We start from the raw sequence: 22,180 nt of genomic DNA, 5'->3' as shown, positions 1-22,180 counted from the left end.
TCCGATCTTAGTGAAACTTCCCAGGTGCAGGTGGAGGAGGCGAGCTCTCAGCCGGCCGATTCTCAGGCTGCCAATTCACAGGCTAATGAGCTATATGACCTTGAAGGCTCTGCAGATTTAGATAGGGAGGATCGCTTGCAATTCAGGGTTCGCCGCAGTGCGAGGCTTGCTAATGAGAGGTTAGAGGTCAAAGGAATGCGTTCATGCTGGGACAGTATATTAAACGAGCTGTTTGATGTCAACTCTTTGTCAGTGCAACTTCTGCAAACACACTTGTAACTTCTCTGGATTGCCTTGGCTTTTGGGCAGTGCTCTTGGCTTCTTGGGACTTTGTCTTGTTCTTGGCTCCTTGTGACTCTGTCATGCTGCCATGGATTCTTGTTTGATCAATGCCTTTGGATTATGCTTCATTTTGTTTGCCATTGAACTTTGGAAACTTTGCCTTTGCATTTAAGACTCTGCTTTTGCCATTGAAACTCTACTTTTATGTTAAAGACTTTGTTTTTCTTCAATAAACTACAAAACCTTCAGCTTTGGTGTGGTGTGGTGTTCTGAGCAAGGTGAATCTATCCTTAGCTGCGACACATATGTATATTGTCATCCGCTCTGAGTCCCTCTGGGGAGAAAAAGTGGAATATAAATAAAGTATATTATTATTGTATTATTATTACTGTTACATTAGGACAAAAAAGGAAATAGATGTAGTCAATAATGACAAAACTTATTAAGACAGTTAAACCATAATAAAACACATTACAGATTAAAATACAATCATAATTAAAATTAAAATACATAAGCAGAGTAGGACAACTGGATGGTCCCCAAAATATTGTTGGGCTGCAACTCCCATCGGTCCTACCTGGTGGGGAAGGATGATGGGAGTTGCAGTCCAGCATCCGGAGGGTTATAGGTTGCTCACCTTGCGCTTGCACTAATTTATCGTGCCGATAATGACCTGGGTGTGACACAGTTGTTGTTTGGTTTGCAGAAGGAAACTGATACGAAGGAGAGATCTGTTTTTGATATCCCAATCTTCACAGAAGAGTTCCTGAACCACAGCAAAGGTGAGTATAACATTGGGACTAGGTCCCCTGCCTCGTGTCTGTAGGAATGGACTAGAGATGATTCTGCCTTTCTCTTGTGGGTTCTCAACAGCACGGGAAGCCGAATTGCGCCAGCTGCGCAAATCCAACATGGAGTTTGAGGAGAGGAATGCCGCCCTGCAAAAGCATGTGGAAAGCATGCGCACGGCAGTGGAGAAGCTGGAGGTGGATGTGATACAGGAGCGCAGCCGCAACACTGTGCTCCAGCAACATCTGGAGACCTTACGGCAGGCTTTGGCCAGCACCTTTGCCGGAGTCCCATTACCAGGTGAACCTTAATAGCCTCCGAACCTTTTCTGAACCTTAATAGCTGGGGATCCCACCTGGCTGGGAACTTTCCTGACTGCATGCTACAGGTCAAATATTGGGAAATAAGTATTGGGACCTGCTCGTGGGAAAGAATTTGAATTTTAAAGCAGGCTGTTCCAACCTTTTGCACACCCATTCTCCATAATATGGATATTCTCTCTCTATTGCTTGTGTTGTCAGAAATATTAAACATTAACTAGCCCATTCCTTGAGAAGTCTGACTTGGCCACAGTGGTCCATGCTCTTGTTACATCCCAAATAGACTACTGCAATGCACTCTATGTGGGGCTGCCTTTGAAGACTGCCCGGAAGCTTCAACTAGTCCAGCGGTTGGCAGCCAGGTTGCTCACCGGAGCGATATATAGGAAACATACAACTCCTTTGTTACGCCAACTCCACTGGCTACCGATCAGCTTCCGAGCACAATTCAAGGTGCTGGTTTTAACCTTTAAAGCCCTAAACAGTTCTGGCCCAGACTACGTGTCCGAACGTACCTCCTGCCACGAACCATCATGAAGTTTAAGATCTTCAGGAGAGGCCCTGCTCTCGATCCCACCGCTATTGCAAACACGGTTGATGGGGATGAGAGACAAGGCCTTCTCAGCAGTGGCCCCCTGCCTATGAAAGAGGCTTCAGTCTGAGAGACCTCAGTATGAGAATGCCTCAGTTTTAGTAGGCCTCAGTGTGAGGTAGGCCTCAGAGATAGTTGGCCTCAGTGTGTGAAAAGGCTTAGTATGAGAAGGCTTCGATGACAGAAACCTCAGGTTGAAGGCCTCGTGTGTAAAGCTCCAGTGTGAAAATTGCTGTATATAAAAGGCTACTGTGTGAAGCTCCTGTGTACGTTTAGTGTGAGAAAAGGCTCTGTGAGAGCAAAGCTGTTTATCTGTTGGGACTCAGCCTGTGATTCAACCTTTGATTGTGTTTCGGACTCCTGATGTTTCTGTGTCTGATGTGGGTAATGAGGAGGGAAATCAGTCCCCTGTTGATTCTGATATGGGGATGCTGGGACTGACTCTGAGGTGCAAGATGGAGACACTTTGGTCAATAAGTTTCATGCAGACACTGACAGAGAGGCTTCAGTGCAAAGGACAGATTCTCATGAGAATGTTTATGTCAGTCCTTGGGAGGAAGGTTTATTCCTCCCACCTGTGAGTTCTTCAGATTCTAGTTTGGAAAACAGACTGGCACCTGGTAAAGTTAATGAAGAGTCAGATAAGCAGTCGGCGGCTGGAGATTAGCCAGAATTGACAAGCGGCCCAATGTTTACGTAGATCTGAAAGAATTCACCAGTTAAGGTCAAAGACTGGAGGAAAACAAAACCAGTTTTTGGGATTTAAAGTTTGCCTTTAGAAAATCTTGTCAGATCAGGCATCGTTTGGAAACCAAGCACAAGCCTCATGGAATTCCTGTTCAAGTGGTCTCATCTTCATGGTTTTTTCTAGCTTTTCAAGTTGACTAGCAGCGTCTGGACAGTTCTTGCTTCTTGGTTGATTCCTGTCTGGATAATCAGTACCTTGGATTATATTTTATGTTTTTTGAACATTGCTTTTGATTGGGTTGTTGTAGGTTTTTCCGGGCTATATGGCCATGTTCTGGAGGCAATTTTTCTCCTGACGTTTCGCCTGCATCTATGGCAAGCATCCTCAGAGGTAGTGAGGTCTGTTGGAAGTAGGAAAAATGGGTTTATATATCTGTGGAATGACCAGGGTGAGACAAAGGACCTCACCTCTGAGGAAGCTTGCCATAGATGCAGGCGAAACGTCAGGAGAAATGCCTCTAGAACATGGCCATATAGCCCGAAAAAACCCACAAGAACTGAGTGATTCCGGCCATGAAAGCCTTCGACAATACATCAAAGGACTTTTGTCTGCTGGGGCTAGCTGTGAATGTTTCAGCTGATCACCTTGATTAGCATTCAATAGCTTGGAAGTGCCTGGGGGGAATCTTTTGTTGAGAGTGATTTTATGTGCCTGTTTGTTTCCCCTCTGTTGTTTTGCTGTTGTAATTTTTGAGTTTTTTAATACTGGTAGCCAGATTTTGTTCATTTTCATGGTTTCTTCCTCTCTGTTGAAATTGTCCACATGCTTCTTGTGGATTTCAATGGCTTCTCTGTGTAGTCTGAAATGGCGGTTGTGAGAGTGGTCCAGCACTTCTGTGTTCTCAAATAATATGCTGTGTCCAGGTTGGTTCATCAGGTGCTCTGCTATGGCTGACTTCTCTGGTTGGAGTAGTCTGCAGTGCCTTTCATGTTCCTTGATGCGTGTCTGGGCGCTGCGTTTGGTGGTCCCTCTGTAGACTTGTCCACAGCTGCATGGTATACGGTAGACTCCTGCACAGGTGAGAGGATCCCTCTTGTCCTTTGCTGAACGTAGCATTTGTTGGATTTTCTTGGTGGGTCTGTAAGTGGTTTGTATGTTGTGTTTCCTCATCAGTTTCCTTATGCGGTCAGTAGTTCCCTTGATGTATGGCAAGAACACTTTTTCTTGTATATGCTTTGATTTTATTGCTGTATTATGTTGTCCGGGCTTGGCCCCATGTAAGCCGCTCCGAGTCCCCTTTGGGGAGATGTGGCGGGGTAGAAATAAAATTTATTATTATTATTATTATTATTATTATTATTATTATTATAAATAGTGCAACCATATTCTTTTGCTATAAAGAAAAGCCTCCTAAGGAAGAGATAACATTGGTCTGTGTGTTTTTTTGTTCTTTTTATCACTTTGGGCTACTTGCTGGGTCACGTTGCTGCTAATAAGTTACTCTGCTGTGCATTTATGATCCCTAACCCATCTAAAACACAGACATGTGCCTTTCATCTCAAGAATAGAGAAGCATCCCGAGCTCTGAAGATCACCTGGGAAGGAATCCCACTGGAGCGTTGCAGCGCACCCAAATACCTGGGAGTCACTCTGGACCGTGCTATTACCTACCGGAAGCACTGCCTGAACATCAAGAAAAAAGTGGGTGCTAGAAACAATATCATACGAAAGCTGACTGGCACAACCTGGGGATCGCAACCAGATACAGTGAAGACATCTGCCCTTGCGCTGTGCTACTCTGCTGCTGAGTATGCATGCCCAGTGTGGAACACATCTCACCATACTAAAACAGTGGATGTGGCTCTTAATGAGACATGCCGCATTGTCACGGGGTGTCTGCGCCCTACACCACTGGAGAAATTACACTGCTTAGCCGGTATTGCACCACCTGACATCCGCCGGGAAGTTGCAGCCAATAGTGAAAGGACCAAGGCAGAGACATCTCCAGCTCATCCCGTTTGGGTATCAGCCAGCACGCCAACAACTTAAATCTAGACATAGTTTTCTAATATCTACAGAGACACTCGCTGGAACACCTCAGCAAGCGAGAGTCAAAAAGTGGCAGGCTCAAACCCAGCACCTCAACCAATGGCTGATACCAAATGAGAGACTCCCTCCTGGGCACACAGAGGACTGGGCGACTTGGAAGGCATTGAACAGACTGCGCTCTGGCACCACGAGATGCAGAGCCAACCTTCAGAAATGGGGCCACAAAGTAGAATCCTCGACATGCGAGTGTGGAGAAGAGCAAACCACTGACCACCTGCTGCAATGCAGCCTGAGCCCTGCCACATGCACAATGGAGGACCTTCTTGCAGCAACACTGGAAGCACTCCAAGTGACCAGATACTGGTCAAGGGACATTTAACCAGCTACCAAATTCACAAGTTGTGTAGTTTTCTGTTTGTTTGCTTTGTTCAGTTAGAAATGTAATATAATGGACTGGTTGCTCTGACACGACAAATAATTTATGAGGAGGGTCTTTTGTTAATAAGCCCATTGCCCAACATGTATGGCAGTGGCTGCTGAACCTTGAAAGCCCATTAACAGGGCATAGACACATTATAATAAAAAAAAAAGTCCTTCAGTTTTATCATGATATTATCTAAGCTCTGGACCTATGTGAACTGTACTCAGTTGAAGTACCTTGTGCTTTGAAAGACCTCACCTATTATCTCTTTGATTAGTATTTGCCTCTCTTGTAATAATAGCACTGCTGCAGTTTTCCCCCCCTGCTGTGTTCTATTTTTTTTCTGTTTTATGTCTTACAGGAAGTGGAGAAACCCCCACAATGGACACTATAGATGCTTATATGAATCGGCTGCACAACATTATCTTGGCGAATCCACAGGAGAATGAGAATCTTATTGTCACCGTTCGGGAGGTTGTGAACCGCCTTGAACGCTAGCACCCTGGTGAGTTTCTTACCTGACCTCTTACAGTTTCTCGCAAGGGCTGTGTTGAAAAGTTTCTGGTAACTAAAATCACTAATTTTTGAAAGTAGATTCTGCAAGTGTATGTTGATAGCGCTATTTTTATTTATTTACTAACTGTCCCCTGCCACGCGTTGCTGTGGCCCAGTCTGGTGATCTGGAAAATAAAGTAATGAGAAAGTGTATGTAATTCTATGTAATTCCTTGATGCTTGTGAGTAAACAGTATTTCTTGTTGTTTCTTTGTCAGTGTTGATGTGGAGAGTGTCTGGTTTGCCTACCCTGGAATATGCAACGTATCATAGTCCTTTTTTAAGGGTCTCTTTCAAATCTGTGAAAGAACTCCCTTGACCAACAGAAAATACTGGAAGGGCTTGGTAGGCATTTGTTACAGTAAATGATTTTGTAAGTCTTGACAAGAATCATCTCTTGCTTATATGTGTGTTGAGGAAGAACACATGGACAATGTAGCAATCAAGTTAAGGTGAATGTATATCAGGTGAAGGTTTTTCTTGATGCAAGTAGTAGGTGAGATGGAGTGATCAGAGATGGGACTACTCCACAGAGATTGCTGGAAAGAAGCAGATTAATACATTGTGTTGTAAGTTTCTTTTCTCCTGCGATGGACAATGATGGACAATGTGTTTTCAAGGCTACTGTATTTTTCTTTATAAAGCTACATGTATTAACTACTCCAGAGTAAAGACATTTTTTCCTTTTATACTCTGTGTAATTCAATTTGGGATCTGGAGCTGGGAAGGCTGCTGGGTAGCTTCCATATAAACTAACAAACCGCAACAGGTTATGGGCCCAGCTTGCCCAGTCTGCCCAGCTTGCCCAGTCTGCCCAGCTTGCCCAGTCTGACCAGATTGCCCAGTTGGATATTATTTTTCTCCAGTTCCAGTTTTGAAGACATTTTTGGTTTTGCATTGTGTGTTTTATTGGCAAAACAAGAAGATGGATACTGGAATGAATTTTGCTTTCCCTATGGCCCGGTTAAATGGCAATAACTATTCCATTTGGAAAGTCAGGATGGAAAGTTATTTAAGGAGAGAATCCTTGTGGGAATGTACAGAGAACCCAGTGCAGCAGCCAGCTACAGCAGAGCAGCTGAGAGCTCTGGAAAGAGCAAGGTCTACTCTGATGTTAGGAGTTGATGATGAACAATTGGTTCATATAAGCAGCCTGCCAACTCCCAACGCAATTTGGGTGAGACTCAGAGAAGTACATGCTTCTAGTTCGGCAGCAACAGTGGCTGTACTGGCAAGGCGACTTTACAGGAAGAGATTGGAGAAGAATGAAAGTCTGAAAGACCATTTGCAGATATTGCAGAGTTTGTTTTTGCAATTGGAGGAGAGAGACTTTCATCTCACAGAGCCAAACAAATGTTTCATTGTCCTGTCATCTTTGGATGATTCGTTTGATGGGATAGTAAATTCCTTTGGAATCACTCCCACAAGCACAATTAAACCTCCAATATATTTCTGCTAGACTTCTTGCTGATTGGGAAAGGCGAAAGGATCGTTGCCTGGAGACTGCAAACACAGCAGGGCGTTCTCAAGGAAAGCAGTCAGCCGGAGTTGCACTCGAGGAGGAGACAGAGAAAGTTTGTGTGGTGAGAAGGTGCTACAATTGTGGGTCTCCAAAACATTTAAAGAGGAATTGTCCAAAGCAGCAGCAGAAGAAGCAAGGATGGAAGAAGGTGAACCAGAGGAGGAGTTCCTCGCATGTCAGCATTGTGAAGTCCCAAGGGAGTCCAACAGATGAAGACATATTTTACGTGGACTCTGGATGTTCACAGCATATAGTGAACAACAAAAATTTGATTTGTAATCCTGTAAATCCTAAATGTTCAAATGTTACCCTTGCAGATGGAAAACAGTACAAAGTACAGGGACAAGGGGAAGTTTATGTTAAGCATTTGGGTAAAACATTAAGGAATGTATTTTTAGTTCCAGAGATTGATTACAATTTATTATCAGTTGGAAAACTGGATAAAGAAGGTTATGAAGTTATTTTTTCTGGAGGAAAAGTCAGAATTTTGAAAGGGAATAAGTTATGTGGAACTGGTGTATTACAAGGGGATTTGTATGTGTTAACTTCAGGAGGTAACACAAGTGATGTAAATGTAGTAAGTAAGAATGCTCCATTACACCAGGGATGCATTCATGATTTACATAGAACATTAGGTCACCCAAGTTTCAAAGTGTTGTATAAAATGCCAGAGTTTAGTGAAGGTATAAAATTTAAAAATTGCACGAAGTTTCTAGATTGTAATGTATGCAAGAAAACTAAAGCACAGTCAGCCCCAATTAGTAAGAAAAGTTTAAGAAACTCAGAAGAAAAGTTTCAGTTAGTACATGCTGATTTAATCGGACCGTTTCAACCGAGTAAGGGTGGAGCCTGTTATATACTGTGTATATTAGATGACTATTCTTGTTTTTCTTGGTGTTTTTTGTTGAAACAAAAGAGTGAAGTTTTTGAGAGTATTAAGAATTGGGTGGCATATGTAAAGAGACAATTTGGAGTAGGAATAAAGGCTCTCCAAACTGACAGAGGAGGAGAGTTTACCTCAAATAGTTTAGAAAATTTTCTGAAGAAAGAGGGGATAAAGCACAGACTCACATGTGCTTATCAAAGTGCAGAAAATGGAAAGATAGAAAGACTAGTAAGAAAAGTTCAAATAGTGAAAGATTCTTTGTTAGAAGATTCTGGATTATCTCAAAATCTATGGGGAGAAGCAGTAATGACTGCATGTTATTTAATTAATAGACTCTGGTGTGAGCCTATTCAGAACACTCCTTATTTTATGTTATATGGCAAGAAGCCTCCATTAGGGCATTTAAGGAATTTTGGGACACAGGCATGGGTGTTCATACCCAAACCATTGAGAAGGAAAGGCCAAGATAAAGCCAGGAGATTAACAATGGTTGGCTATGCACAGGGAGCCAAAGCTTGGAGATTTTTAGATAATGAAGGAAACATTGTTATATCAAGATCTGCTAACTTTGCCTGTAGCCAGAATTGGGATAAGATTCATGCTAATCAGGAAGTTTTCTTTCCTATTTCAAAAGAGGAAACTCATGAGCAAGGTAGACAAAACACAAAGCAAGAAAGTGCTGCTACACCTCAACTCATAAGTAAGCCTATAATTAGAAAATGTAAGAGGCCTAGGCCCTCAGATGAGGATGATGAGGTGAATGAAGATCCTGAAGAGGGAACTAGTCAGGAAATTTTACTCAGAAGAAGTGAAAGAACCAGAAAGAAACCTGATAGGTTCACAATACAAAATGTAAGAGTATGTTTAGTTAATTATGAGCCTCAAAGTTTTGAGGAAATAGAAAGTTTGCCACAAGAAGAGAAAGAAAAATGGTTAGAGGCTATAGATGAAGAGCTGAAAAGCATGAAAAGGTTAAATGTGTATGAACCTGCAGATTTACCAAGAGGGAGTAATCCTATTGACACAAAATGGATTTTTAAGCAAAAGATTGATGCTAATGGTCAAGTAAGGTACAAAGCGCGTCTTGTTGCTAGAGGGTTTACACAGATTAAGGACATAGATTACACAGAGGTGTATTCGCCTACTGTTAGTCCTAATTCTGTAAGATTGATTTTAACTCTTGCAGCATGTTTGAATTTAAAGGTATATCATTTTGACATAAGTACAGCATATCTGAATGCTACTCTAAAGGAGAATATATATATTGTACCTCCACCAGGTTCAAAGTACAGAAATACCAATACGTATTTTAAGTTGAATCGCGCCTTATACGGTTTGAAACAGGCCGGACTTGTCTGGAATGATTGTTTGAATGATGTTTTGACCAAAATGGGTTTCCAGAGAAGCAGAGCAGATCCATGCGTGTATGTAAGAAATGCACAACATGATTATCAAGTATTGTTTGTGTATGTTGATGATGTATCATTTTTGGCTGAAACTCAAGCAGAAATTGACAAGTTTGCAGAAGAGTTAGGAAAACATTTTAAGTTAAGAAACCTTGGTCCAATTCAATATTTTCTTGGTGTACAAATTATGAAAACTGAACAAGGTTTTGTGTTAAGCCAAAAAGGGAAGATAATGCAGATTTTGGAAAAATTAAACATGAAAGAGTGTAAAGGAGTTCAATCACCCATGATTTTAGGTTTTCAAAACGAAGTGGAAAATGCTGAAATATTTGAAGAGAAAGCCTTATACAAAATCATTATTGGTCAGTTATTGTACATATGTAATTACACCAGAGCAGACATTGCATTTGCTGTGAATTTTCTAAGCAGATATGCAAGCAACCCAACCATTGCTGCATGGAATGGACTTAAGAGGGTGGCAAGATATTTAAAGCAAACACAAGATTTTTGTTTGACATTAAGTCCAGATGATTCGCTATCCTTGCAGGTATATACAGACAGTGATTTTGGTAACTGTACTGATAGAAAATCAACAACAGGGGTTTTAGTTAAGTTTTCTAATGCTGTAATTGACTGGAAGTCAAAGAAGCAGAGTTATGTAGCTTTAAGTTCCAGTGAGGCTGAGTTTGGTGCACTTAGCTTAGCATATACAGAGATTTGTGTAATCAAACAACTGCTTAAAGACTTGCAAATACCTGTTGAAGATCCAACAACAATATATGAGGATAATCAGACATGCATCACAATGGCAACACAGGCCAGAGTAAAACAAAGAAGCAAGCATGTAGATATTAAATACAGTTGTGTAAGGGATGCAGTGAAAAATGGTGAAATTGATGTGGTATATTGTAATACAAATCTAAATCTAGCTGATGTACTAACTAAGCCACTGAGTGTACAGAAACATCAGGATGTTTTGAATGATTTGGGAATTTTTGAGTGTACCATGTAATTGTATTATGTATTGTGTTTTCCTCTACACACAAGGAGGAGTGTTACAGTAAATGATTTTGTAAGTCTTGACAAGAATCATCTCTTGCTTATATGTGTGTTGAGGAAGAACACATGGACAATGTAGCAATCAAGTTAAGGTGAATGTATATCAGGTGAAGGTTTTTCTTGATGCAAGTAGTAGGTGAGATGGAGTGATCAGAGATGGGACTACTCCACAGAGATTGCTGGAAAGAAGCAGATTAATACATTGTGTTGTAAGTTTCTTTTCTCCTGCGATGGACAATGATGGACAATGTGTTTTCAAGGCTACTGTATTTTTCTTTATAAAGCTACATGTATTAACTACTCCAGAGTAAAGACATTTTTTCCTTTTATACTCTGTGTAATTCAATTTGGGATCTGGAGCTGGGAAGGCTGCTGGGTAGCTTCCATATAAACTAACAAACCGCAACAGCATTGACCTTGAGTTTGGGAGATGTAGTTCACCTACATCCAGAGAGCACTGTGGACTCAAACAATGATGGAGCTTGGCACAAACTTGGTACAAATATTCCATATGCCCAAATATGAACACAGATGGAATATGGGGGAAATAGACCTTGACATTTGGGAGTTGTAGTTGCTGGGATTTATAGTTCACCTACAATCAAAGAGCATTCTGAACCCCACCAACGACAGAATTGGGGCAAACTTCCCACACAGAACCCCCATGACCAACAGAAAATACTGAAGGCCATTCAGTCCAACTCCATTCACCAGGGCAAGAAAACGTAATCAAAGCCCTCCTGACAAAGAGCCTTCCAGCCATAGATTTAGATAGATAGATATGATTCACACACACAGATATAGCAGCATAGATTTGAAGCACAATTATATGTTGCATGTTCCAGAGTAGGCAAACCAGACACTCTCCACATCAACACTGACAAAGACACAGCAAGAAATACTGTTTACCCACAAGCATAAAGAAATTACATATATTAGAAACCAACACTTTCTAATTACACTGTTCAACGGAGAAAAAGTTTCGGGCCTGAAAATAGTTGTTCTTATGATTTTGGGGTGCTGAAAACGAAAACGACATTTAAAAATGTATATTGGCTCTAATTTTTATGATATAAGCAATCACGTGATCACGTATGGTTGAAAAAATGCATGTTGCGACTTACACTATGGAAGATTCTAGAATCTTCTAGAAAGTTTGATGACGCAGTATTAGTGCCGTGTGCAAAAGCCAGAAAGCCCTATATAAGGCCAGACTTTTGAACGGTGAGGGTCAGTCAGTTGAAGACTGAGACGGTATCGTTAAACATTGTTTTACATTGTTCTTTTTACTGTAGTGATGCCTCGCGCATGTGTAGATATTATAAAGCACTATGGAAAAAAGATATCAAGGCAAATGGACTCCGTCAATGCTGTCAGACTACTGCTGGAGCATTGGAAGAGACAATCCTTTCCTTGAATACAAAAGAAAAGTCAAGAGAAGCAAACAGGATATAAACTAAAGTCATGATTGAAGCAACATTTAAACTTTCAGACTTTTCAACTGCGTTAGGCCTACTAATAGAGTTTCTTGCTGCACAAACATAAACAATAGACTAATTAAATAAATATTTCTCATGTATAAACTATTGGCAATATAATTTGACTAAAATTTAGTAAATATTCACGGTTTATATACATGCAGTAAGGTTAGGCGCATTATCATAATATTAACAAATTACCTATTGTGGAGAAAATTGAAATAGCTGTTGCATAAAAACCTGAGCCAATTAACACATTTAATTATTATATTTGAATTCAGCATGTTAAACTTATTAAGAAACTGCACATTTCGTTTCCGAAACTGAGAAACACTGAAAATTTGTAGAACAGTCTTATTTTCCAGATCAGCAGACTGGGCCACAGCAACACATCCCGTCTTGACTACTGCAACGCTCTCTACGTGGGGTTGCCTTTGAAGACGGCTCAGAAGCTCCAATTAGTCCAACGGGCGGCAGCCATGATACTAACAGGAGCTGAGCGCAGGGAGCATACAACTCCTCTGCTGTACCAGCTCCACTGGCTGCCGATTTGCTACCGGGCTCAATTCAAAGTGCTGGCGTTGGCCTTTAAAGCCCTAAACGGTTCTGGCCCAACTTATCTATCCGAACGTATCTCGGCCTATTAGCCCACCAGGACCCTAAGATCTTCTGGGGAGGCCCTGCTCTCTATCTCGCCTGCTTCACAGGTGCGGTTGGCGGGGACGAGAGACAGGGCCTTTTCTGTGGTGGCCCCTCGGCTTTGGAACGCCCTCCCCATAGAGGTAAGATCAGCCCCCTCGCTGATGATGTTTCGAAAAAGATTGAAGACATGGATGTTCGAACAAGCATTCGGTTAAGCCGGTGCAATGTATTTGATGATTAAGGATTGGTAACCATGGACGACGAAATTGGATTGCGGTTCTAGTTAAGAGATGCATTGGATTATTATTGGTGGCCCAATATTGTGTATTGTGTATGTTGTTTTTTATGCTTTTTAAACTGAATATTGTTGATTGTTGTAGTGTTGTAAACCGCGTTGAGTTGCCAATTTAGGCTGAGAAACGGTGGTATACAAGCGCAGTAATAATAATAATAATAATAATAATAATAATAATAATAACACGTGGCAGGGGACGGCTAGTAAATAAATAAATATTCTTCAAGCTGAACATGCCCAGCTTCTTAAACCATTCCTCATAGTGCTTGGCTTCCAAACCTTATGCCTGAAAGCTAAACCCATATGTAGAAAGTAGTTCTTATGTTTGGACATCATAAAGACCCATCATGGCTTCACGTAGATGCACTGAGTCAGTTTTTAAATGAGGGCAAATGAAGTTCTGTTGTTTTGCTGTGTTCTTACATTGTTTTTAAGTGAAAGTACTAGGTTGACCTTTTCCAGTTTAAAACCACAACGCAGCGTTTGAATTGCTTGCATAAAACCAAGCGGTGTTTCAACTCCGCACGCCCAGAGCTGAGGTCCATCTGTGCCATTAGAAGCCAGAAGTCCTCAACCTTTCTGGGCCTGACCTTTTGGGATAATTGCGCGGCGCAGTTAATTGCATGCTCCCTATTAGAGCGGAGCTTAAGTGAGGAGACCGTTGCCCTTCCAGCGAGCAGCCAGATGGAACAGACAACCGGTCCTAAGTCAACTCGGCTCCCCGCAGGATGCCGGAGCAACGCCTCGGCCCCCGCTTCACGAAGGGGAACAGCTTGTGGACACAAGCCTGGGATTTTTCCACAGCTCATCAGCCGCCTCGCTTGCACGGCAGCCTAGATTTTCTGTTAGCATGCCTGCGAGCTAGAAGGGAGAGACTTGGGGGATTGGTGAGTGGGAAGCAGTTCCATCTGTGACAGCAATTGGCAAAGAGGTGCCAGGCAGGTGGTGGAAGGGTACCCCGGCTCTGTGCCAGCCGTTCCCCAGTTTAACACACCTTGCCAACAAAAGTCTACCTGAAACTTCAAACTGCAAGCTGGAGGATGCTTTTTCATTGTATTTTTTATTTTATCAAGAAATAATAATCTTTATTAATGACTTAGATGAAGGGTTAGAAGGCAGGATCATAAAGTTTGCAGATGACACCAAATTGGGAGGGATAGCCAATACTCCAGAGGACAGGAGCAGGATTCAAAACGATCTTGACAGATTAGAGAGATGATTGGCCAAAACTAACAAAATGAAGTTCAAGAGGGACAAATGCAAGAGACTCCACTTAGGCAGAAAAAACGAAATGCAAAGATGCAGAATGGGGGACGATGCCTGGCTTGAGAGCAGTACGTGTGAAAAAGATCTTGGAGTCCTCATGGACAACAAGTTAAACATGAGCCAACAATGTGATGTGGCAGCAAAAAACGCCAATGGGATTTTGGCCTGCATCAATAGGAGCCTAGTGTCTAGATCCAGGGAAGTCATGCTACCCCTCTATTCCGCTTTGGTTAGACCACACCTGGAATATTGTGTCCAACTCTGGGCACCACAATTCAAGAGAGATATTGACAAACTGGAATGTGTCCAGAGGAGGGTGACTAAAATGATCAAGGGTCTGGAAAACAAGCCCTATGAGGAGCGGCTTAAGGAGCTGGGCATGTTTAGCCTGAAGAAGAGAAGGCTGAGAGGAGACATGATGAGGGCCATGTATAAATATGTGAGAGGAAGTCACAGGGATGAGGGAGCAAGCTTGTTTTCTGCTTCCTTGGAGACTAGGACGCAATGGAGCAATGGCTTCAAACTACAAGAGAGGAGATTCCATCTGAACATGAGGAAGAACTTCCTGACTGTGAGAGCCGTTCAGCAGTGGAACTCTCTGCCCCAGAGTGTGGTGGAGGCTACTTCTTTGGAAGCTTTTAAACAGAGGCTGGATGGCCATCTGTCAGGGGTGATTTGAATGCAATATTCCTGCTTCTTGGCAGAATGGAGTTGGACTGGATGGCCCATGAGGTCTCTTCCAACTCTTTGATTCTATGATTCTAAGTCACTAATCGGAAACTTCTCAAAGCACAGCAGACAAAGAGTCAGTACAAGAAAACTGCACTCCAAACCAGAGCTTGACAGCTGGCACAGCAAAGCCTTACATGGCCAGTTCCTTCAGAAGATTGAAGGAAAAGTTGACAAGGAGAAGACCTGGTTATGGCTCACGAATGGAACCCTGAAAAAGGAGACAGAAGAAGGCCTGGTTCTTGCAGCCCAGGAGCAAGCCATCAGAACCAATGTAATTAAAGCCAGGATTGAAAAATCAGCAGATGACCCAAAATGCAGACTGTGCAAGGAAGCTGATGAAACCATGGATCATCTCCTCAGCTGTTGCAAGAGAATTGCACAGACGGACTGCAAACAGAGGCACAACTCTGTGGCCCAAATGATTCATTGGAACGTATGCCACAAGGACCACCTGCCAGCAGTAAAGCATTGGTGGGATCATAAACCCGCAAAGGTCATGGAAAATGAACATGCAAAAATACTGTGGGACTTTCAGATCCAGACTGACAACGTTTTGGAACACAATACACCAGACATCAGAATTGTGGAAAAGAAAAAAGTCTGGATTATTGATGTCGCCATTCCAGGTGACAGTTGCATTAAGGAAAAACAACAGGAAAAACTCAGCCGCTATCAGGACCTCAAAATCAAACGGCAAAGGCTTTGGCATCAACCAGTCCAGGTGGTCTCAGTGGTCATTGGCACACTGGTTGCCATGCCAAAAGATCTCAGCCGGCATTTGGAAACAATAAACATGGACAAAATCACGATCTGTCAACTGGATCTGCGCGCATCATTCGAAAATACATCACACAGTCCTAGATGCTTGGGAAGTGTTCGACTTGTGATTTTGTGATACGAAATCCAGCATATGTAGATCTCGTTTGCTGTGACATACTGTGCTTTTGTGTCAGTAAAATAATAATAATAATATAATACATCACACAGTCTTAAACGCTTGGGAAGTGTCCAACTTGTGATTTTGTGATACGAAATCCAGCATATAGATCTTGTTTGCTGTGACATACTGTGCTTTTGTCTCAGTAAAATAATAATAATAATAATAATAATATACATCACACAGTCTTAAACGCTTGGGAAGTGTTCGACTTGTGGTTTTGTGATACAAAATCCAGCATATAGATCTCGTTTGCTGTGACATACTGTGTTTTTGTGTCAGTAAAATAATAATAATAATAATAATAATAATAATAATAATACATCACGCAGTCTTAAACGCTTGGGAAGTGTTTGACTTGTGATTTTGTGATACGAAATCCAGCATATAGATCTCGTTTGCTGTGACATACTGTGTTTTTGTGTCAGTAAAATAATAATAATAATATAATACATCACACAGTCTTAAACGCTTGGGAAGTGTCCAACTTGTGATTTTGTGATACGAAATCCAGCATATAGATCTTGTTTGCTGTGACATACTGTGCTTTTGTGTCAGTAAAATAATAATAATAATATAATACATCACACAGTCCTAGACGCTTGGGAAGTGTTTGACTTGTGATTTTGTGATACGAAATCCAGCATATATAGATCTCGCTTGCTGTGACATACTGTGCTTTTGTGTCAGTAAAATAATAATAATAATAATAATAACAACAACAACCATAATATAATACATCACACAGTCTTAAATGCTTGGGAAGTGGGTTGTTGTAGGTTTTTTCGGGCTATATGGCCATGGTCTAGAGGCATTCTCTCCTGACGTTTCGCCTGCATCTATGGCAAGCATCCTCAGAGGTTGTGAGGTCTGTTGCATCTAGGAAAAAGGGTTTATATCCTTTTTCCATATAGCCCGATAAAACCTACAACAACCCAGTGATTCCGGCCATGAAAGCCTTCGACAATACGCTTGGGAAGTGTTCGACTTGTGATTTTGTGATACAAAATCCAGCATATAGATCTCGTTTGCTGTGACATACTGTGCTTTTGTGTCAGTAAAATAATAATAATAATAATAATAACAACAACAACCATAATATAATACATCACACAGTCTTAAATGCTTGGGAAGTGGGTTGTTGTAGGTTTTTTCGGGCTATATGGCCATGGTCTAGAGGCATTCTCTCCTGACGTTTCGCCTGCATCTATGGCAAGCATCCTCAGAGGTTGTGAGGTCTGTTGCATCTAGGAAAAAGGGTTTATATCCTTTTTCCATATAGCCCGATAAAACCTACAACAACCCAGTGATTCCGGCCATGAAAGCCTTCGACAATACGCTTGGGAAGTGTTCGACTTGTGATTTTGTGATACAAAATCCAGCATATAGATCTCGTTTGCTGTGACATACTGTGCATTCGTGTCAGTAAAATAATGATGATGATGATGATGATGATGATAATAATAATAATCTTTATTTATACCCCACCACCATCTCCCCAAAGGGCAATCTCCCATTGCGGTTAAAAGGGCGGGGTATAAATGTAAAATAAAATAATAATAATAATAATATATTATATATTATATTATATAATAATGTTTTTGTATTGAATGTTTTATATTGTGTATAAGCTATTTTAAATTGTAAGTCACTCGGAGCACTTTGGTGGAGAGCGACTAATTAAGAAATAAAGTGATGATGATGATGATGATAATAATAATAATAATTTCTTGATGCTAAGAGCTGTTTAACAATGGAATATGCTACATTGAAAGTAGTGGAGTCTCCTTCACATACTGTGCTTTTGTGTCAATAATATTGCCACCTTGATTAGCATTTAATGGCCTTGCAGCTTCAGTGCCTGGCTGGTTGCTGCCTGGGGAAAACCTCCCAACAAAGGATTCCCCCAGGCAGGGAGCAGCCAGGCTTTCAAGCTGCAGGAAGCAGCCAGGTTTTCAAACGTCAGGAGAGAATGCTTCTGGAACATGGCCACACAGCCTGGAAAACTCACAGCAACGCAGGAATAGCATTGCTTGCAGTAACAAAATGGAAATGTGTTTCGCTTCTGGAAAAAACAATGGAGCCAAATGTTAACCCATTGAAGCAACAGCAAAGATAAAAGGCGACTACTTCCTTTTTCTCCTCCTCCTTTGCTGTTCTTGTTCCCTTAAAACAGCCTAGAAGAGGCAATTAAAAACATTGAATCCAGACGGGCTTCATTATCCAAAGATGAACGTTCAACCGGAATTGATGTTCCAAGGCGCTTTGGCGTAATTAATTACTTTTGACATTCACTTGGCAGAAAGAGTTGTTCAGTGAGAGGAGGTGGCGAAGGTGAAGGCTGCAAACAGTTGCTGTTGACAAACAAGACATCCACACAGTTATTTCCGCTCTTACCCGGGTCACGTTAAATGGAAGCATTTGCCTTTTCTTTTTGCATGGGTTCTATTTTAAGGTTTTAGTAGACAAAACAAGAAAGAGAAGCCATGCTGGGAAAATGAGTCGTAATGGATAGTGTCGCAAAACACCGGGACGGTGGCTGGGTGTCAGCTGCATTAAGATCACTACTGACCAAAAGGTCATGACTTCGAAGTCTGCCCGGGTCAGAGGGAGCTTCCAGCCAATTTGTGTAGCTTGTTGTCGACCTTTGCAACCCAAAAGACAGTTGCATCTGTCCTCGTGGACAACAAGTTAAACATGAGCCAACAATGTGATGTGACGGCAAAAAAAGCCAATGGGATTTTGGCCTGCATCAATAGGAGCATAGTGTCTAGATCTAAGGAAGTAATGCTACCCCTCTATTCTGTTTTGGTTAGACCACATCTGGAATATTGTGTCCAGTTCTGGGCACCACAATTCAAGAGAGATATTGACAAGCTGGAATGTGTCCAGAGGGGAGCAACTAAAATGATAAAAGGTCTGGAGAACAAGCCCTATGAGGAGCGGCTTAAGGAGTTGGGCATGTTTAGCCTGAAGAAGAGAAAGCTGAGAGGTGATATGATAGAAAGGTATAAATATGTGAGAGGAAGCCACAGGGAGGAGGGAGCAAGCTTGTTTTCTGCTTCCCTGGAGACTAGGACGCAATGGAACAATGGCTTCAAACTACAAGAGAGGAGATTCCATCTGAACATGAGGAAGAACTTCCTGACTGTGAGAGCCGTTCAGCAGTGGAACTCTCTGCCCCGGAGTGTGGTGGAGGCTCCTTCTTTGGAAGCTTTTAAACAGAGGCTGGATGGCCATCTGTCAGGGGTGATTTGAATGCAATATTCCTGCTTCTTGGCAGAATGGGGTTGGACTGGATGGCCCATGAGGTCTCTTCCAACTCTTTGATTCTATGATTCTATGATTCTAAGTAGGAAATTTAGGTACCACCTATAAACCATCAAGAGGCCCTACTCTCAGTCCCACCACCTTCACAGTCACGTTTGGTGGGGACGAGAGACAGGGCCTTCTCTGTGGTGGCCCCTCGGCTATGAAACTCTCTCCTGAATGAGGTTAGGTCTGCCCCTCCATCCTGATCTTTAGGAAGCAAGTGAATTCCTGGCTTTGGAATCAGGCATTCGCAGAGTACAGACTAAGAGCTATTGAACCACAATGTGCGCACTGAGTTGGATGATGTTTTAATTTGGCGAATTGGTTTATATGTAATTTTTAACTTATATGTATTTTTTATTTGTACGTGTTTTTGAACTGTTATTTATTGTCTTGCATTGAATTTTTTGCTCTTAGCTGTTCTGAGTCCCTCCACGGAGGTAGAGAAGAACAGGATATAAAAGTTCTAAATAAATAAATATAAATAAATTGGCTTAAAAATCCCATGGGATTTTGGCCCGCATCAATAGGAGCCTAATGTCTAGATCCAGGAAAGTCCTGCTCCCCATGCTCTATTCTGCCTTGGTCAGACCACACCTGGAATCACACTGTGCCCAATTCTGGGCACCACAAATGAAGAGAGATGTTGACAAGCTGGAATATGTCCAGAGGAAGGTGACTAAAATGATCAAGGGTCTGGAGAACAAGCCCTATGAGGAGCGGCTTAAAGAGCTGGGCATGTTTACCCTGAAGAAGAGAAGGCTGAGAGGAGACACGATGAGGGCCGTGTATAAAGATGTGAGAAGAAGTCATAGGGAAGAGGGAGCAGGCTTGTTTTCTGCTGTCCTGGAGACTAGGACGCGGCTTCCTTGGAATAGTAGTAGAGTTGGGCATCATCCGCATAGAGATGGCACCGAACTCCAAAACTCCGGATGACTTCTCCCAGCGGTTTCATGTAGATGTTTAAAATCATGCCATATTCTCACCCTTTGCTACAAATGACTCTATCACGCTTATCGAAAACCTCCCGACCTCTAATTGGGAAGGTCTATTAGCATTTTATACATCACTTTGCATTCACTATATCACCATTTTCCCAATTACCAGGGTCAAGTATCTCGGAGACTGCCGACTCCTTTGCGATCCCATATTTAGAGTGCGGCAGATAAGTAATGTCATCGCAAACCGTCACCCTAATGACTTGATTCATATTAAACACCAGACACTTCCAATATTGAACAGAACTTTTTTTTAATGCCATTTTCAGAGGGCGTTTTTTCAAAAAATGCCACAAATGCGTTCGCTCTGAGATCGCTGAAATTAGGTTTATTTCCTATCTGTTTCTCGTTTCCAGTCACAGCAGGTGTTCCAGCTGAAATTGCAACTTTATTTTGGAGAGGCGAGTTCCGCCTTGACAATTTACCTATCCCCGTCGAATGATAAACATGCCCTATATCATTTCTGCAACAGCAATCTCTGAATTGATAGCCCTAAACTGTTCCAGACTTAATGTCATGTGATGGGGCTGCGGCCCGGTATTTTACATCTTATATAAGATGTTTGAATGGTATATTGGGCTAGTTTGGATACACCACTAAATCATCATTTAGTGTTTTGCACACAAACCTAGCCCTCCTCCTGGGCACTCGCATATCACCATCAGTAACTGCTCAACCATAAAAAGTTTCAATTCCAGATTAACTACGGCCTACCTCATATTTTAGTCCAAATAAACAGTAGCTAGTCTGAACTACAATTAGCAGAAACAAGCAGTTTTCGTTTTTCCACTGATGCCTGGCCAGACTAATCATTTAGCATTCAAATAAACTAAGATACTAGTGAATATACTGGGCTTTGCTACCTTTCTACTTTCTCCCTTCTCCAGGGGTGAGAAGTCTAACCTCATAATATTGGAAATTCCATAACCTATTGGAAATAACTGCACCATAGCCTTATTGAAAAGGCAAAAATGATGTCACATCTGTGGGACCGAGGCTGCCGAGGGGGGAAAGGAAAGCGACCGAGGCTGTCGAGAGGGGAAAAGAAAAGAACTGAGGTTGCTGAGGGGGAAAGGAAAGGGACTGAGGCTGCCGAGGGGGAAAAGGAAAGGGACCGAGGCTGCCGAAGGGGGAAAGGAAAGGGACTGAGGATGCTGAGGGGGAAAAGGAAAGGGACCGAGGCTGCCGAAGGGGGAAAGGAAAGGGCCTGAGGCTGCCGAGGGGGGAAAGGAAAAGGACTGAGGCTACCGAAGGGGGAAAGGAAAGGGACTGAGGTTGCCGAGGGGGAAAAGGAAAGGGACCGAGGCTGCTGAGGGGGGAAAGGAAAGGGACTGAAGATGTCAAGGGGGGAAAGGAAAGGGACTGAGGCTGCCGAAGGGGGAAAGGAAAGGGCCCGAAGCTGCCGAGGGGGAAAGGAAAGGGACCGAGGCTACCGAAGGGGAAAAGGAAAGGGGCCGAGACTGCTGAGGGGGAAAAGGAAAGGGACTGAAGATGCCAAGGGGGGAAAGGAAAGGGACCGAGGCTGCCAAGGGGGAAAGGAAAGGGACTGAGGCTGCCGAAGGTGGAAAGGAAAGGGACTGAGGCTGTCGAAGGGGGAAAGGAAAGGGACTGAGGCTGCCGAAGGGGGAAAGGAAAGGGACCGAGGCTGCCAAAGGGGGAAAGGAAAGAGCCTGACGCTGCCGAAGGGGGAAAGGAAATGGTTTGAGGCTGTTGAGGGGGAAAAGGAAAGTGCCTGAGGCTGCTGAGGGGAAAAAGGAAAGGGCCTGAAGCTGCCGAGGGGGAAAAGGAAAGGGCCTGAAGCTGCCGAGGGGGAAAAGGAAAGGGCTTGAGGTTTCTGAGAGGGAAAAGGAAAGGGTCTGAGGCTGAAGAGGGGGAAAAGGAAAGGGCTTGAGGCTTCTAAGAGGGAAAAGGGAAAGGGCCTGAAGCTGCTGAGGGGGGAAAGGGCAAGGACT

The 22,180-nt window shown here is 42.6% G+C and overlaps 1 protein-coding gene across 2 annotated transcripts in view; it reads left to right on the top strand.

The window, feature by feature from the left end:
* HMG20A (high mobility group 20A) overlaps positions 1-22,180 on the top strand; it is a 131,161-nt gene that overhangs the window by 103,180 nt on the left and 5,801 nt on the right. For both annotated transcript variants that reach the window (XM_067471270.1, XM_067471269.1), the window contains exons 7-9: positions 989-1,064; positions 1,156-1,371; positions 5,503-5,646. In XM_067471270.1, coding sequence (XP_067327371.1) covers positions 989-1,064; positions 1,156-1,371; positions 5,503-5,639 — 429 coding nt within the window. In that variant the 3' untranslated portion in view covers positions 5,640-5,646. The remainder of the gene's footprint in view (positions 1-988; positions 1,065-1,155; positions 1,372-5,502; positions 5,647-22,180) is intronic.

The sequence above is a fragment of the Anolis sagrei genome, chromosome 9, assembly GCF_037176765.1.
Source record: "Anolis sagrei isolate rAnoSag1 chromosome 9, rAnoSag1.mat, whole genome shotgun sequence".
Taxonomy (NCBI): Eukaryota; Metazoa; Chordata; class Lepidosauria; order Squamata; family Dactyloidae; genus Anolis; species Anolis sagrei.
Note: the sequence above shows the minus strand (reverse complement) of the source record. Positions and strands in the feature narration are given on the sequence as shown.